The 15,996-nt window shown below is 47.9% G+C and overlaps 5 protein-coding genes across 5 annotated transcripts; 2 read left to right on the top strand and 3 right to left on the bottom strand.

Annotated features, from left to right (window-relative positions):
• Nucleotides 1–853: 853 nt before the first annotated feature.
• On the top strand, nt 854–3,181 carry F4817DRAFT_184504 (uncharacterized protein). Its single transcript, XM_049298393.1, has 4 exons — nt 854–1,259; nt 1,347–1,516; nt 1,595–1,724; nt 1,804–3,181. The coding sequence occupies exons 1-4, from the start codon at nt 1,026–1,028 to the stop codon at nt 3,139–3,141; spliced, it is 1,872 nt and encodes a 623-aa protein (XP_049157114.1). The 5' UTR covers nt 854–1,025; the 3' UTR covers nt 3,142–3,181.
• A 513-nt stretch (nt 3,182–3,694) lies between these two features.
• On the bottom strand, nt 3,695–4,738 carry F4817DRAFT_184470 (DUF1770-domain-containing protein). Its single transcript, XM_049298392.1, has 2 exons — nt 4,249–4,738; nt 3,695–4,156 (listed from the first exon to the last, which is right to left on the bottom strand). The coding sequence occupies exons 1-2, from the start codon at nt 4,591–4,593 to the stop codon at nt 3,962–3,964; spliced, it is 540 nt and encodes a 179-aa protein (XP_049157113.1). The 5' UTR covers nt 4,594–4,738; the 3' UTR covers nt 3,695–3,961.
• Nucleotides 4,739–4,824: 86 nt separating this feature from the next.
• F4817DRAFT_343889 (uncharacterized protein) lies at nt 4,825–6,941 on the bottom strand. The gene is made up of 2 exons (XM_049304074.1): nt 6,077–6,941; nt 4,825–5,937 (listed from the first exon to the last, which is right to left on the bottom strand). Exons 1-2 carry the CDS (start codon nt 6,774–6,776, stop codon nt 5,057–5,059), a joined length of 1,581 nt encoding a protein of 526 aa, XP_049157112.1. The 5' UTR covers nt 6,777–6,941; the 3' UTR covers nt 4,825–5,056.
• Nucleotides 6,942–7,120: 179 nt separating this feature from the next.
• On the bottom strand, nt 7,121–9,458 carry F4817DRAFT_343887 (uncharacterized protein). The gene has a single exon (XM_049304073.1). It carries the CDS (start codon nt 9,285–9,287, stop codon nt 7,374–7,376), a length of 1,914 nt encoding a protein of 637 aa, XP_049157111.1. The 5' UTR covers nt 9,288–9,458; the 3' UTR covers nt 7,121–7,373.
• Nucleotides 9,459–9,706: 248 nt separating this feature from the next.
• Nucleotides 9,707–14,766, top strand: F4817DRAFT_343885 (uncharacterized protein). The gene is made up of 5 exons (XM_049304072.1): nt 9,707–10,184; nt 10,246–10,349; nt 10,403–11,396; nt 11,450–12,741; nt 12,795–14,766. The coding sequence occupies exons 1-5, from the start codon at nt 9,890–9,892 to the stop codon at nt 14,559–14,561; spliced, it is 4,452 nt and encodes a 1,483-aa protein (XP_049157110.1). The 5' UTR covers nt 9,707–9,889; the 3' UTR covers nt 14,562–14,766.
• Nucleotides 14,767–15,996: the final 1,230 nt, after the last annotated feature.

The following is a 15,996-nucleotide window of genomic DNA, read 5'->3' as shown; positions in this document are numbered from 1 at the left end:
GAGCCAAGCGGCTGGGCCAAACTCCCAAACTCACCGCAATGCAACGGCAAGACACGGAGCACAAAACAACAAACATGCGGACTATCGATACGATGCACGATTCAATCGAGGTAAGACGAAGTTAGATTATATGAGTCTAGCTTATATTTTCCAGATCTTACTTACTGTATTATATAGTAGTGTTCTTCACGTCTATTATTTTTTTGGAGCATGTTACATTCGGCCCATCTCGAGTCAATTGGGCATTCCGGTTGAGACCGAACAGTTTGTATGTACCGACCGACGGAACGATCAACACATCATATGAAATTGGTGTACAGTGGCCCGGGCAGCAGATTCAGCGAAGCTACCATCCTTGAGATGATACTACCTCGGATATAAATGTTGGTTGTTGGGTTTACCATATGGTACTAATAGTTGATGACTTACGGGGTAATAAGATTAGGAGCATTTTGGTTGACGAGAGATGTTGGGGTTTCTATGTGAATAATGTGGTGGATGAATATGATGACAAGAGACGGAGGTGGTGACGTTGGACCAGTGACAAAGGATTGGGCTTGGCTACGAAGGCGGCTTTGACCATGATCACGACCTACAGACTCGGGGGACAGATGACCTTATCGGCTTTGGATGAGAAGATATGAGAAGGGGAGGCTGGGGATACCTATGCGTATAAGCTTCACATACAAGATGTATGTACCTTGGATCCTTAGGTATTGTTAGGTAGGTTAGGAGGTAGCTGGCCTTTAGGTAGATAGCTGGTCTTAGGTAGCTGGTCCTATGTTTTGTAGCTTAACAAATGCCTAACCTATCAGATCTGGTCTTTCCTTCCCCTGGTTGATTTTGCGGCTCAAGCCTAATAAGGGTGCAATTTTAGCGTTTCCCAAATTCCCAAATTCCCAAATTTCGTGGGCTCCTTGACTTTCTCAAACCTCCACACTTTAATACATCCCACCTTTCCTTTGACCATCTACATCTACATCTACGACAATCGCGTCTTTGGAACGACGACAATACCGCACAACATGGCCGACGATGATTCTAGCGAACTCTCTTCTGTCTCTTCATTATCTTCTGCCCCCTCTGAGGATGATAGCGATATCGAGGTAAAGCGAGAAAAGGGCATACTGAAGTTCTTTCATAAGCTTCCCCCGGGTACCAAGCCTGCAGAGCCTAAGAAAGAGGCAACTCCTCCACCACGCAAGCGATCACCTTCGCCAGCTCACGAATATGTTCTAGCTGACAATCCAGACATTGCAGTATGTCATAAACTCCTTTGTCGCGCCAAAAACGCGAAATGTCGCGTCGTTTTTGCATTAGCTAACTACCTATTTAACTACCTCTAGTTCATTGTCATGTTCCGTTCCCGTTTTAACGAATCTCTTCCTAAATCCCTAGCCAACTTTGGCCCTCAAGAACTTGAGCGTGACGTATCCGAACCGGTTCCTGGCGAACGTGTTGAACATTTCCTCTGTGCTGTTCTTAGCCTTTTGTTGAACCGCAAGCAAGATGTCAAGTATGACGCAATACCCAACCTCGACCCTACCAAAAACCCCCTTCCACAGATGTAGATTCTAACACCTGTTACTAATAGGCCTGGACATTATAATCGAGCGCTGGAAGATGCTATTAGCTCACACAAGAACCAATGGGCGCGAGATTGGAAAGATGAGAATCCTCTGGCTGGTAGTAGGACCTTTGCTTCTATGGATCCTACCGAAAGAGTATGCATAACCCTTCCAGTGCAATCATTCTCTTTCTCACTATAGGATGCAACAATTGCTAACATAGTGGGTTATCTAGCTAACACTGCTACGAACTCTCGTAGTTTGGACCTTATCATCCTCGGAAGTCATCAAGGGTATTATCAACAAATCCTACAAGGGAAATCGACACGAAGACGACCTTAACCAACCTCTATCCGTGCAGCCTTGGGGATCCGATAGTGACAAGCGCCGTTATTATTTGATCGAAGGTCTAGATGATACACATTTCCGAGTCTATCGCGAGAGCAATCCACAGGGCTTTAACAGAACATGGTGGAGTGTAGCAGGTAGTATCGATGAACTCAAAGTTCTTGCAGAGAAGCTGCAGAAATCCGATGGCGGCCCGAAAGCCAAGAAATTGGCACATAAGATGTTGGCTGCTGTCCCCCGCTTCGAAGCCACTGAAGAAAAGCGCAAGCGCCGTGAGTACCGCCTCATGCGCAAGGAGCAATTCAAGCGCCCAGAGAACAACTACTCCATGTACGAAGGCCGAACTAGAGGCAAACGAATAAAGTATACCTATTCCGACGAGGAGGATTTCCTAACCGATTCCTCCGTGCGACGATCTTCGCGAAATACCCGCAACCCTACACCAGCAGAACCCGCTGGTCCCGTTACTACTGCCAGTGGTCGCCAAATCAAAGCCCCGTCGCGCATGACAGTAGACGCTTCAAATAATATCGTGACAACAAGCCCAACAAGCCAAGGCCACAACGAGGCCACTGCGTCAAAGGAGTCGTCAGTCGGTCCTACTGGTCGACCCAGAAGATCAGCTGCCGTCAACCATGGCACAAACGGTTGGGCGCCATCATCTAAGAAGTCAAAAGAATATAATTCCGACGATGATATGGAGGATTATGATGACGAGGAGGATACCGAACCAGAACTAGGCGACGATGAGCAAGATCATGTCCCCGATGACGACAGCGAAGAGGAAGATGACTTCAATGAGGACGAAGAGATGGTTGATGATGACTTAAGTGATCCTGATGGAAAGGACAGTATGATGGTCAAGCTTAAGCTTCCATCAAAGACGTCCGGCTCTACCGGATCAGCACTCAACTTGGATGAATACCGCTACAATGGGAAGAAGGAAAACTCCAAGGCTCCGACATCAGCAGTGGAGAAAGGTGCAGCCCAGAAAGATTCCACGCCGGAGGAGAAGAGCGAGGAGGTCATATCAGTAGCAACGACGAAAAAGCAGGCCACTCCAGATTCGGAGCCCTCTACCACCACGAAGAATGAGCAGCGGCAACGCCCTCCCTCAACTCCCGCACTAAACTCGCTTCAGTCGACCTCGTTAGCTTTTAGGGAAAGCCCGGATAAGGTCCAGCAAGCTCTACCTAAGCATGTCGACGTCGGTGCCGGGGAGTAAAACAACTTGACGAATATCTTGTCGGTTTTTTAGCCTCAAAGAGGCCTGGAGGGTAATAGCGCGCGTAATGTATTTCCTATTATTTGAGAGGAAATATCTGCGTATGACTTGCAAGTTGCAAGAGGGCTGCTGTGATCCTCGGGAAACAGCAGAAAATGTAGTCTGTGTCCTTTGCGGAGATATCAACCACAGCATAACATAGAGTGAAACTGAGGGCGAAAGTGAAAGCAAGGAACAGTAGAGTTGTTCTGCTGATATACAGACAGACATACAAGCAGGCAGGCATACATATGTATTTACACTGGCTAGGCTACTCGGGGACGATGTCGCAGTTACATCGATCTGATCAGACGTGTATCTGCGCCAGTTTCTATAGATGAGTACCATAGCTACAGATAGCGCCGCACCGTCGGCCATCGCTTATTCCCCCCTACGACGGCTTATATTCTTGTCTAGGTACCTAATTAATAAAATCGCATAGACATAATGTCACTTTGCGGTTTTCCCCAAGACCAAGACTCCAATGCTAGGTACCGTATTATGCTTGCTATTACTCCTGCTTCTTTCTTTACGTGCTCCAGCTCCGACCCCCGAGACACGTCCGTCCGTAGCACGCGTATAGACTAGGCATATCGCAGCGCTCGCGTCTAGCAAGCCCGAGACCGAAACCGGGGCCGAGGTCGAGGTCGAGGTCGAGACCGGGTTGTGAGCGTGAACTCGACTGCTGCCGCGCCATGATTATTCTCTCTCTTCTGTTGCATTTGTGGTCTGTATGTGTATGTATAGGTATATATATATATATATATATGAAGAAGCATATTCAAGCTCTTGCCTTCACCTTAGCGCCAGCTCCCGCCATCTTCCGTGGGGGCAGCGGCCAGTTATTAACGCCGTACCACCAGCGGCGCAGGCGCGCGCCCACCGAGGTCCCGCTGATCTGGGCGTTCTTATTCCAGTGGTGCCAGCCGTGCAGCGCCAGGTTATACAGGACGCCTTGGGCGAACGGCATCATCATCTACACATCGGCACACTCTCGGTTAGATCCATAGCCCTAGTCCCAAGGAAGGAGAAGAAAAAAAAAAAAAAAAAAGAACGGGCGCAAAATACCTGGTCCCGCACCGTAATCCACGCCACCTTCCACCACGTATCCGCCTTCGCGATGCTGTGCAGATAGCTCTGCTCGAAGCGCAGATCCGGCATGGGCGGGAGATTCCTAGATCGGGGGTGGGGCTTCAACACGCTGATTGGGATCTCGCTTTCGTCGTCGTCGTCGTCGTCGGCTTCCTCGTAGTCGTCTAGGTCCGAGTCGAGCGAGTGTCGTTCTCGCAGGTGCACGGGCTGCTTTTCCGATAGCGAGGACGAAGGGTTTAGGTCGTGCTGCGGCGACGGGTTTCGCTGGATATGTGCCGTCTGGATCGTCTCGGCGATCTGTGTTGGTATGTTTTCTGCCATGGTGTCTTGTGTCGGAGCGGCGAGCTGTTTGCTAGGTATGTTGTATGTAAGTAAATATTATGTATGAAGCTTGAAGGTGAGCTTGGTGGGTTGTAGTCCCTGTAAATGACGTTTCGATACAGGTGATACTACTCGTAAAATGCATATGTGGATATACGAGATATATCATAAATATATATATATATATATATGCAATAGACGGATACACCAAGACGGCGTTCACAGCGGTAACCATAGTCCATCTCATATATTATGTAGCTTTGCTTAGACAATCTTCCTTTATTCTTAATCTACCGATCTACCTAAGTCTATTCTTCATAGAACAGCCGACTCTATCCCACTTGCAGCAAGAAACGAATGTTAACCTATTTCTTACACCAAACCCCCAAGACAGGGGTCTAAGACATGCTGTATAGAAGTGTCTTCCAAACAAGCGCAGCTGGTCAAATCTAGCCAATGCCGTTTAGGGGACGAATCCCATTTTTGACGCTATAGTCATATCATAATCGTCCGTCAGCAACGATTCTTCCGAGCTTCCTAGCTTGTGCTTAGCAAGAGCCGATATCCCAGGCTCCCGTATGCCGTCATCCAGGGACGCCTTGTCGGTATCATACACGTAAGGCTGTTTGTATTCTTGCATTGTGTATATCTCCGGCTCTGTGGCTATGCTGGAGTCCGTCTGCGTAGTCACTGACTCTTTCATTTCTTCCTCTTCTTCGCTCGGTCCATCGATCGGCGACCCGGCGTACCAATTGTCTATTGCCTCCTGTATGTTAAAGATGATTGTTCCCGGAACAAGGCTCATTCCCTGTGGCAGTCTGAAGTTGGAGGGGAAAAGTTGGATAGCGCGAGCCTCGGGGGTAAAGGCTGCAAAGCTGGCGTAGTACGGCTTGAATCGGGCACACAAATCTTTGAGGGCAGTCTCGAGATCAGAATAGCGATTTCTTGGCCATGGCTTGCTGTTGTCGTTTTCGTCTGGGATAAAAACGTATACCCTGGACTCCAAACGCCGAATCCTTTCTCTGATCTCACAATCAGGGATCGGTTTGTATACTTGGCACCCTTGCTCTCGCATAGTTACTGAGGTCTCTAGTATGCGGTCAATCCGGTGCATGGGAACCTTCCAGTTCTTAGGTGTCCCGTTCAAATTGGCATTATTTTGCGCTGGACAATCTACAGGACCCTGATCGCTCGCGATAGTCGGAAGATCCTCTTGACCGACTCTTGGTCCTGCTATTCTCTCGGCGACTGCTAGATCAGGACGCTTAATTCGGACTGGAAAACGTTCTGGAATGGGAGAAGGTTGCCTAGCTATTGGCTCTTCCTGTCCTGTCGCAGCTTCGTCTGCTCCTGCGTTAGCTTCAAATTAAATGATAGCAGTGAAGCCATGTAATATCGGTGACCGTAGCTGTGATAGAGGACAGTGAAATGCAGAGTAAACATATAAAACCCCGATTTTGCAATAAATAGAAGACTTTCTTACCACTCGAGTTTGCCATATAAGGTCTATCAAGGTTATCAAATATACTCATATTGAAGGCCATGTTTGGTGATCGACCCCCAGTAATCTTTTCTCCTACTTCAAGGTTCGCAACCATCGTGTCTAGATCAGGAAGTCTAGGAACAGAATCTTGGCCGGATGATGTGCTGGATATATGACCCAAGCTATTGCGCCTTGGAATACCTTGAAAGTTGACCAACGTACCCGTATTTTCTGGACTGGTATGATATTCGGTTGATCCATCTTGTGATGGTCGAGAGCTTATAGAAGAGCGAATACCCCTGAGTGACGATGACACGGAGCTGATGCTCTTCCGTATGACGGATGGGCGGCGGCCCTGACCTTCACTGTCAGTAGAGGTATCCGAGGAAAACCGGTCTCTTAAAGACGATGAGAGGGAGTTGATGCCCTTTCGAATCAAGGATGGCTGTGGATCCTGGTTTTCCTCGCAGACTGCACTATGCTCTATATGCTGCCATGTTGGCAGAGCCTTTTTACGATCGAGACCCAGCACGAAACGCCGGCGTAGGGAGTATTGCTTGGCTTTCAATTTTTCTGCTATGACATGTCGATCCTTAGTTAGCGAGGGCAATTGAGGATCTGTCAAGTATCCCAAATCTTCCGTGTCTACTTCAGGGCGAGCCGTAGTGCGTTTGCGTAATTTTTCTCGAAGGCTAGCCATTATGTAGAATATAATCAGTAATCCCGAATAACAAATTGACTGGTTCCGAGAAAAGTGAAGTGGGATGGAAGCAGGAAGTAAGGATAGAAACTAGTGGTCTAAATATTGCTTGATGGTTTTGGCTGTCCAAGAATGTATAGAGACATACTAAAGCGGACAGCAATGAGAAATAGAGAAGGGGAAAAGCGGACCTGTAAGTCTCGTTGGATAAACACATCTAGAAGGTTTCGAACAGCCCATTGGTAGTAATATGCTCCTTCTCCCGTATAAGCACCTACTCCTCCTATATGCCCCCCCCCCTGCAGGTGCGGACGTAAGAGGTACGGGCGACTGCGATATTAACTGCTCGAATATTTCTATTACGGTAATCTACATCTACATCGAACAAGGGGCGAGTTATAGTTGCCCTTATTAATTTGTTTATACAAGAGCATTTAAATGATAGGATATATCTCAGGTGAATATGTTCTATATAAAGGGGTATTTTAGCCTTATAGTCCGTAAATATACGGTTGTAATATTTATACATAGAATCCGGGCGAAGGGTACAGATAACTGTCAGCCCCGAGTAGCAGCGGCTTTCCCGTACTCACATCCTCAAACTTTTATTGGTCTACTCTGAGGATACTTCCAGGGTGTACGTTTATGATCATCACCATCATCACCGTCTTCACCGTCTTCGTCCTCTTCCTTAGTATCCTCGTCTTGGCGGAATTCAGGAAACATTTCCTTCATCTCCTCGAAATGGCGGACAACAACCCTATTCAGACTATTTCGTCTCGCTTCAATTTCTTTCTGCTCGCCTGGCCGTAGCACATTGCTCGATATGACCCTATCGCTAGCAGCGATCATCTTTCGTGCCAGGGCCACAAGCTCCCGTTTCATGTTTGATTCCGGTCCGTCCTCATCATACTGCCTTGCAATGATCATATACGGTTTCCAGAGGTTCTCGAGAGCTGTAGCGAGCTGCCTGCTCCATGCCCTCGTTGCAGCATCGATATTATTTTTGTACTGATCGAAAACCCACCGCTTGCAGGCATAAGCTACACGGAGATAGTTGCGCAAAGTTATCGGATCTGGAATTTTAAGCTTGGATAGCATAATTTTTAACACCTCGGTGGCGTTGTCAAAGGCGGCGCCGTTCAAATTGTCTCGTAGACAAGTGTTCATAGCTGTACGGAAGTTCTTAGAAAGCACCAACTCAGCAGGCATATCCCACAGACACATAACAGTTTGGCCACTGTTCTTCCCGCGGCGTAGGGCCGTGAGCATGCGATGCCAGTTGTTGGCATCGGGTACAACATGATGCTTCTTAGTGAAGATATCCCAATATGGCTGCGCTCTTGACGTCTTCCCGGTCTTCTCGAGGGCGGCAAGAATCAAAGAAAGAGAGTTTTTCCCCGGAAGTGCGTGGCTAACTGCAGGGGCGCCGGGGGCCTTGATTTTGCGGTTGTCAACCGAGGTAGCTGGCTTCGCGTCTATATCATTTCCGCTACGACCCGACCCTTTCTTAGATTCCCCACGGATCGCGGCTATATCCTCCTTTGGGATCATCATTGTTTGCTCGAGTAGAGCTTCTATAGATTCGGCATCGTGATAGGTGCCCATTAATAGAATCCATCCCATCGCGCAGACTAATTCTTCATCGATAATAATGGAACCAGCCCTCCACTTCGATATAACTTCTTCCCATATGGCTCTGGATCGCTGAATTGTTTGCGCCTTTGCTTTTGTAATCTCGGGGGTATCGACGTCCACGACAAGACCGTACTGGCGCCTATCAACCTTGCGCCGCAAGGCATTCAAGATGATTGTATATGTCAGGTTGTTTGGTGCTCTAATGCCTTGGTTGGCGGTTTGAACGATAGTGAATAACGACTCGATATCTTCGGCATTTGCACAGACTTTAAGAACAGCGTTCAAATGGATTGTGTTGGGTGTTATGCGGTTGTTAGTTAGCATGTTGTTGTAGATTCTAATGGCCTCCGATACGGCTAGTTTTGGATGGGGTGAGACGGCGCATCCTTTGAAGATAATTGTATATGTTTGAGCGTTTGGGGGTTGGCCAATCTTCTTCATCTCATTGTACAACTTGATTCCGGCATGAAGTTTACCTCGTTGCAATACATAATCGATCAAGTGATTCCAACTGACCGTCACTACCGTGTTCCTGCTAGCTTTTTTCGTGATCAGCATAGCATCATCAAAATTGCCTCTTGACAGCGTCTTCCTGACATAATCTTGAATGTGTAGCGGATCTTTTAGATACTGCAACTGTTTTTGGGCGGCCCATTCTCGTGGAGAGATGGGTTGTTTCCTCTTTTTATCGTCCTGGTATTCATCTTGCTGAGAAACCTTGGCCGGCGCAGTAGTTGTCGTATATTTTCTATGTCGGCGGGATAAAGCGGGTGTGTATATCGGTCGTACTGTCGCAAGGGTATTTTGCAGGCGAAACGTATGATTGATTAATGTAGAGAAATCTTTTCTCGTACATGATTTGCAAGTAAACATAATTGTTCGCTTTGCAGGTGCCGCGAAGGCACTTTTGTGAGAAGAGCCGGCGTCTTAATGGACTTTGGACTTGAACATGGAAGGTGATGGTATGCGAAAAACAATTAGATGCGGGTTGCTATCCTTATCGATAATTAGGTTAAATTCGAAACTTCGAAACTGCCAAAGAGGTGGACTGTGACGTTCATGGCGGATCCTTCCGATACGAAAATACCCAAGGTACCCCGCTAGAGGTAATCCGTACCTGTATAGGTACATGTATGTACCTAGGAAGCGAGGGGTTCATAGGTACCTCATTAGGTAATGCACCTACACTAAGGTCCAGCCACTCTGAGCATTTGTAAGTGAGCCTAACAAGGATTCGCGAAAACGCGTTGTGTAAAATAAATGGTGGCTCGCGCGTCGCGTCTCTCCCTAAAGTGGAAAGATCCCTTAAAATTAGGTACATACAGTTAATTGATACCAATTGATCCCGTTGATTTACTCCGTACCTCCACATTTAACACACATTTACACACAATACGTACAAACACCGCCTCTACATTTCTTCCTCTTGCAATCTGGACATGATTTATTCTTTGTAGCATATATCATATATCGAAATGTCCAAGTCACTCAACAAGCGTAGCAAGCTTGCCGAGCTAAAAGCTCTGCGCGCTGCTGGTAAGAAGGCTTACGACTCTTACGAGGTACAAGAAGATCAAGATCTATACGAGGAAGTCGACGAAAATCAGTACAAAAAGATTGTTCGCGACCGTCTGAACCAAGATGACTTCGTCGTCGACGATAATGGCGAAGGTTACGCTGACGATGGAAGAGAGGAATGGGACCGAGTACGTACATATGAATCTGAGAGCGAGGACGACACATTACTTGGAGGGAAGCCTCGCAAGTCAGGTATTAGAGAACCATATTATCTATATTATTTACACATGCTTATATACTTACACCATGCTAGATAAGAAGAAGCGTGACGAGGAAAAGGCAAAACGGGACGCCAATGACCGCGACATCAGCGAATATTTCATGAAGGGCCAAACTACTACCCAACAAAAACCAAAGGTATAACCCGATCTTAAGTTTGGTTGCAATCGTACAGAGCTGATTTTAGTTAGGTCGTGAAAACCGAAGACGATGAAAGGTTCCTAGCGGACCTGTTAGGCGAGGTTGATGCAAACGTACCTGCTCCAGTATCGCGGGCTCCGAAGCGACATCGATCTCCCGAACGACGCCGAGCTCGTGTTCTATCGCCCGTCCGGGGAAATAGACAACCAGCTACCAAGAAGGCGAGACTAAGCGAGGAACGCTCATCGCCCGCGCCTCCGATACAAGAGGTTTCTATTGATGAGGATGCATTCCTCCCAGCTATGGACGATGACGATTTCCTGCCACCAGCGGCTGACGTACTTATGAGCGACTCTGCTCCTATTCCTTCCTCTCCCACTGCAAAGATTGCCGCGCGAAAGGCTCAAGTCAAGGTCGAGCCCGTGGAAGAAGAAGACGAAGATATGATGGAGGTCTCTCATGCCGGGACAATAAACACTGCTAGCGTAAACTTGTCTGCATCTCGACCTATCAAAAAGCTGGCCAAACCTGAACCGTACCCTACCCCTGCCAGCTCGTCTCCAACGAAAACTGCCGAAGCCGATATTGATTCATCATCGTGGAACGATGTCACAAATAAGCTGAATGTCGTCAGCAGCTCTCCTGCTGAAACCCGAAGCATCGGCAAGATTGATTATAAAGATGCTATCGAGGAGGATGGTAGTCTCAATATGTTCTGGACCGACTATACGGAAGTCAATGGCTCGCTCTGCTTATTCGGAAAAGTCTTGAACAAGAAAACGAATACTTATGTGAGCTGCTTTACCAAGGTTGACAATATTTTGAGGAAATTGTACTTTCTACCACGCCAATTTCGCCAAAAGAACGGACAGGATACAAGCGAAGAAATAGAAATGACGGATGTTTACTCGGAAGTAGACGAAATCATGACTAAGATGAAAGTCGATATGCATAAGATAAAGCCCTCTGTTAGGAAATATGCTTTCGAGCTCCCCGGCATCCCGAGGGAAGGACAGTACCTAAAGTTATTATATCCTTACACGAGTAAGTTTATTTGACGTATCGTTTCTATGGGAATATACACTAATGTCGACTAGAGCCGCAAATCAACCCTGAGATGGCCGGTGAGACCTTCTCGCATGTTTTTGGTACCAATACCGCATTGTTTGAGCAGTTTGTGTTGTGGAAGAACATTATGGGGCCATGTTGGCTCAAGATAAAAGATGCCAACTTCGGTGCTATCAAGAACGCCTCTCATGCCAAACTTGAGGTCCTTGTCAATGATCCTGATACGATCGCCCCCATGAGCGATTCCGATAACCTGGACGCACCTCCTTTGACTCTCATGAGTATTGTTATGCGGACTGTTTTCAACGCCAAAGACAACAAACAGGAGATACTTGCGATAAGCGCTCGTATCTATGAGAATGTCTTGCTCAGTGATACTACACCTGCAGAAAAGCTCCCTTCAAGGACGTTCACGTTGATGAGGCCGAGCGGATCAGCATTCCCCCCTGGCTTCGACAAACTGGCGATGGGTAGGAAAAAAACACTCGTCAAGCTAGTGAAACAGGAGTCCGAGATCCTGTCTTTCTTCTTAGCACAAATCGATCTTATCGATCCAGATGTAATTCTTGGTCACCAACTAGAAGGTGTCGACTATAGTATCCTGTTGAATCGATTGCACGAGAAGAAGACACCCCAGTGGTCGCGGCTCGGGCGGTTGCGCAGAGCAACCTGGCCAACATCTATAGGGAAAACGGGTGGCAATGTATTTGCGGAACGCCAGCTTATGGCTGGTCGTCTCTTGTGTGACCTTGCCAATGATGCTGGCAAGTCCGTCATGTACAAGTGTCAGTCATGGAGTTTGACAGAGATGTGCAGTCTCTACCTTGGTGGCGATGTCCATAGACGAGATTTCGACAACGAGGCTGCTCTGAAGACATGGGCATCGGACAAATCAGGCTTAATGGATTACATAACTCATATGGAAGCAGATACATATTTCATCGCTGCGCTAGCCTTGAGTACGCAGATGCTGCCTTTGACCAAGGTCTTGACGAATTTAGCGGGTAATTCGTGGGCCCGGACTCTAACAGGTACTCGAGCCGAACGCAACGAGTACATTTTATTGCATGAATTCCATCGCAATAAGTATATCTGCCCCGACAAGCAGTTTTTCAAGGGACGGCCCAAAGCTGAAGAAGAGAACAATGAAGAGGAAGCTACAGATAGTAAAAAGAAGGATAAATATAAGGGTGGCCTTGTTTTCGAACCAGAAAAGGGGCTATACGACAAATTCGTATTAGTTATGGATTTCAACTCCCTTTATCCTTCCATCATCCAAGAGTTCAACATCTGCTTTACAACAGTCGACCGGAGTTCACTTGTAAGTCTGCTTATGTTATATTAGTATGGGCGATGCGCTAATGCTTGAGGTAGTCGGATGATGATGATGATGCTGTACCGGAGGTACCGACGCAACAGGAACAAGGCATATTACCAAGGCTTATCGCCACTCTCGTTAGTCGACGACGGTCAGTCAAATCGCTCATGAAGGATAAGAACGCTACAACTGAGCAGCTTGCCACATGGGATATTAAACAGCTTGCTTTGAAGTTGACAGCCAATTCCATGTACGGTTGTCTAGGATACACTAAGTCTCGTTTCTATGCAAGACCTCTTGCCATCCTTACGACCTACAAAGGCCGTGAGATCCTTCGAAGCACCAAAGAACTCGCCGAGTCGAAATCGCTCCAAGTTATTTATGGTGATACCGACTCCGTCATGATCAACGCTAACGTGGAATCGGTCGCGGAGGCGCTCAAGGTCGGCCAGGAGTTCAAGAAGGCCGTTAACGAGCGATACCGCCTCTTAGAGATCGATATCGACAACGTATTTAGACGTATCTTGCTACAAGCTAAAAAGAAGTATGCGGCTATCAACCTCGTGGAAGTACCTGGTGGCAAGTACATCGAGAAGATGGAAGTTAAGGGTCTTGACATGAAACGCAGAGAATACTGTGGTCTGTCGAAGGAGATCTCGTCGCGTCTTCTTAACGAAATCCTATCTGGTGACGAGACCGAAGTCTCCGTCCAACGCATACACGAGTATCTACGCGAGGTCGCAGGCAAGATGCGAGAGCACGCTGTTCCCGTCCCGAAATACATCATATATACACAGCTAGGCAAGGCGCCAAAGGAATATCCGAATGCGGACTCGATGCCACAGGTCCAGGTTGCTCTTCGAGAAATCGCACGAGGCAAGAATGTCCGTCGTGGAGATGTCATCTCGTACGTCGTTACTGGAGATAGTAAGTCAAGCGAGCCTGTTGCCAAGCGCGCGTACACACCGCAGGATGTAATGAAGCCCGATTCCGGCCTCAAGGTGGACGTCGAGTGGTATATCGGCAAGCAGATATTCCCACCTGTTGAGCGTCTCTGCGCCAACATCACCGGAACATCAACTTCCCAGCTCGCCGAGCAATTAGGTCTCGACATTCGCCGTTATACGAGCAACTCGACCTTTAATCAGTCAGGATCCAACGACCATGAAATCCACCCGCTAGAATCCCAGATCCCCGACGATGTCCGCTTCCGCGACTGTGCCCGCCTCTCACTACGCTGCCGGAAGTGCAAGGCCTCAGCGCCCTTCGAAGGCCTGCTGTCCTCAGAGCAACCCGAAAATCGCGTTACGCCACAAGGTGTCGCATGTCCGTCGTGTTCGGCGCTCATTCCCAACCTTAGCATCGTAGCACAGGTCGAGCGGGCGATCCGCAACGAGACGGCGCGATACTACGAGGCCTGGCTCGTGTGCGACGACGCATCTTGCGGCAACCGCACACGCCAGATGTCGGTCTACGGCACGCGGTGCATGGGTCCGAAGGGCCTAGCGTCGGGTTGTCTCGGCCGCATGCGTTACGAGTACGGCGAGCGTGATATCTACAACCAGCTCGTCTACTTCGCGTCTCTATGGGACGTGGAGAAGGCCCGCGCCAAAGCAAGCTCTGGCGCCACTGGCCTAGGCGGGCAAGGCAACGCCGGCAGCTTGAATGCCGCTGAGAAAGAGAGAGTGCTTGCTCTTGCGGAACACAACCGTGTTCGCTTTAGCACGGTCAAGGGCGTTGTTGATAAGTACCTCGATAAGTGCGGTCGCCAGTGGGTGGCGATGGATACGCTGTTCGGGAAGCTGGGGTTCGCTGCTGTTTAGGCTGCTAAGGGGTATTTAGTAAATAGGTTAGGTACGTACGACGGAATGAGGCTTGTTCGGGGCTCTATAGGTTAGGTACATAATAGCGGTTGGCGTTCTGGTATGGGAATCGGTTCGGTTCGGTTCGGTTCCATGTGCTTGCTTGCTTGGTCTAGCCGAATACTGCATGTAATGGTTTATAATGAATCTATCTAAATATCATTCAGGATCTGCTCGTCTTTGTGATTGATTGATTCCCCGGGACGAAAGCTGGCTTGGCTACCTGACGTAGAGCCAGCAAACAGGTAGGTTAAACTGTACGCACCACCACCACCACCTAAGAAACAGCGTGTATGCATGGCTACATATTACTTTTGACCTATTTGTTATTTTCCATCCGATGTCTATTAGTTGGTGCTTCAGGTATATAACACCTCAGGAACCTGATAGATTAATAGAATCATTAATGTAGAGCATCCTTGCCATAACTGGTAGTCAGGGGCAGCCCCTTTTAGATCTTACAATGATATATTAGGTAGCTACCTAGCATCACCGTAACGAATAATTATAATCAACAAAAACGCAACATCGCATGTATTAATTAACTACCGAAGCTCTACGGAAAGACTCTAAAGCTAAGAGTATATTCAAGCAAAATTATGCGAGATCACTTCTATCACGTCCACGTCGAAAAAGCATAAGAAGTTTACTCAGTATATCAATTTTTGTGGCTGTCACCGGCTTGCTGTCTAAAGATTAAGAACGGCGTCTAGGGAGGAGGAAGAATTTTGCTTCTCTCCTCCCTATACAATGTACTGTCCGCGTCCGTTGGATACTCATTACGCCTCTACGTATGCCGTATCGACTGTCGTTATGCAGCGACAGCGCCGAGCAACCGTCAGCGACCCTCCCTCTCCCCTCACGCCCCCTTCCGCATGTCTTGCAAACGAAAGCACCCAGCAAGGAACAGCTAGTGGTCAACCGTGACCAAGAATTCCAAATGCAATCAAGAATACACAACCAATTCCGTTGGTTTCCGCCGTCTTGCCAGACCCCTAACGACCGGATCCGCGTTTGCGCAACCTAACCCCCAAAAGTCGGTGATAACCGCGCTTTCGATGCCCTACTCCCTCATCGACCGGGTGCCCGTCGTCCATATCGGTTTCGTCTGTCTTCGTTCGCTGCCCCTAGCGAGACGACTATCATTGCCGTAGTGCTAGAACGTGGCTCGTATGGTAAAAAAGAAAAAAAAAAAGATTCCTGTCGAACACCCCCCATGATTGTTTCTTGCCGGTAAAGGCAGGAGAAATGTAACGAAACACAATTTTACGGAAGAGAAGTGAAGAAATATCTCGGGGGATGTCGTCTTTATGGTGACAGGTCGTGGGAGGGTAAAGTCTATTGGGCGCGAGGTATCATAATGGAAAGGAAACCTGAAACTTTTGGAGACACATTT

The sequence above is a fragment of the Daldinia loculata genome (genome assembly GCF_022478755.1).
Source record: "Daldinia loculata strain CBS 113971 unplaced genomic scaffold F4817scaffold_40, whole genome shotgun sequence".
Lineage (NCBI taxonomy): Eukaryota > Fungi > Ascomycota > Sordariomycetes > Xylariales > Hypoxylaceae > Daldinia > Daldinia loculata.
Note: the sequence above shows the minus strand (reverse complement) of the source record. Positions and strands in the feature narration are given on the sequence as shown.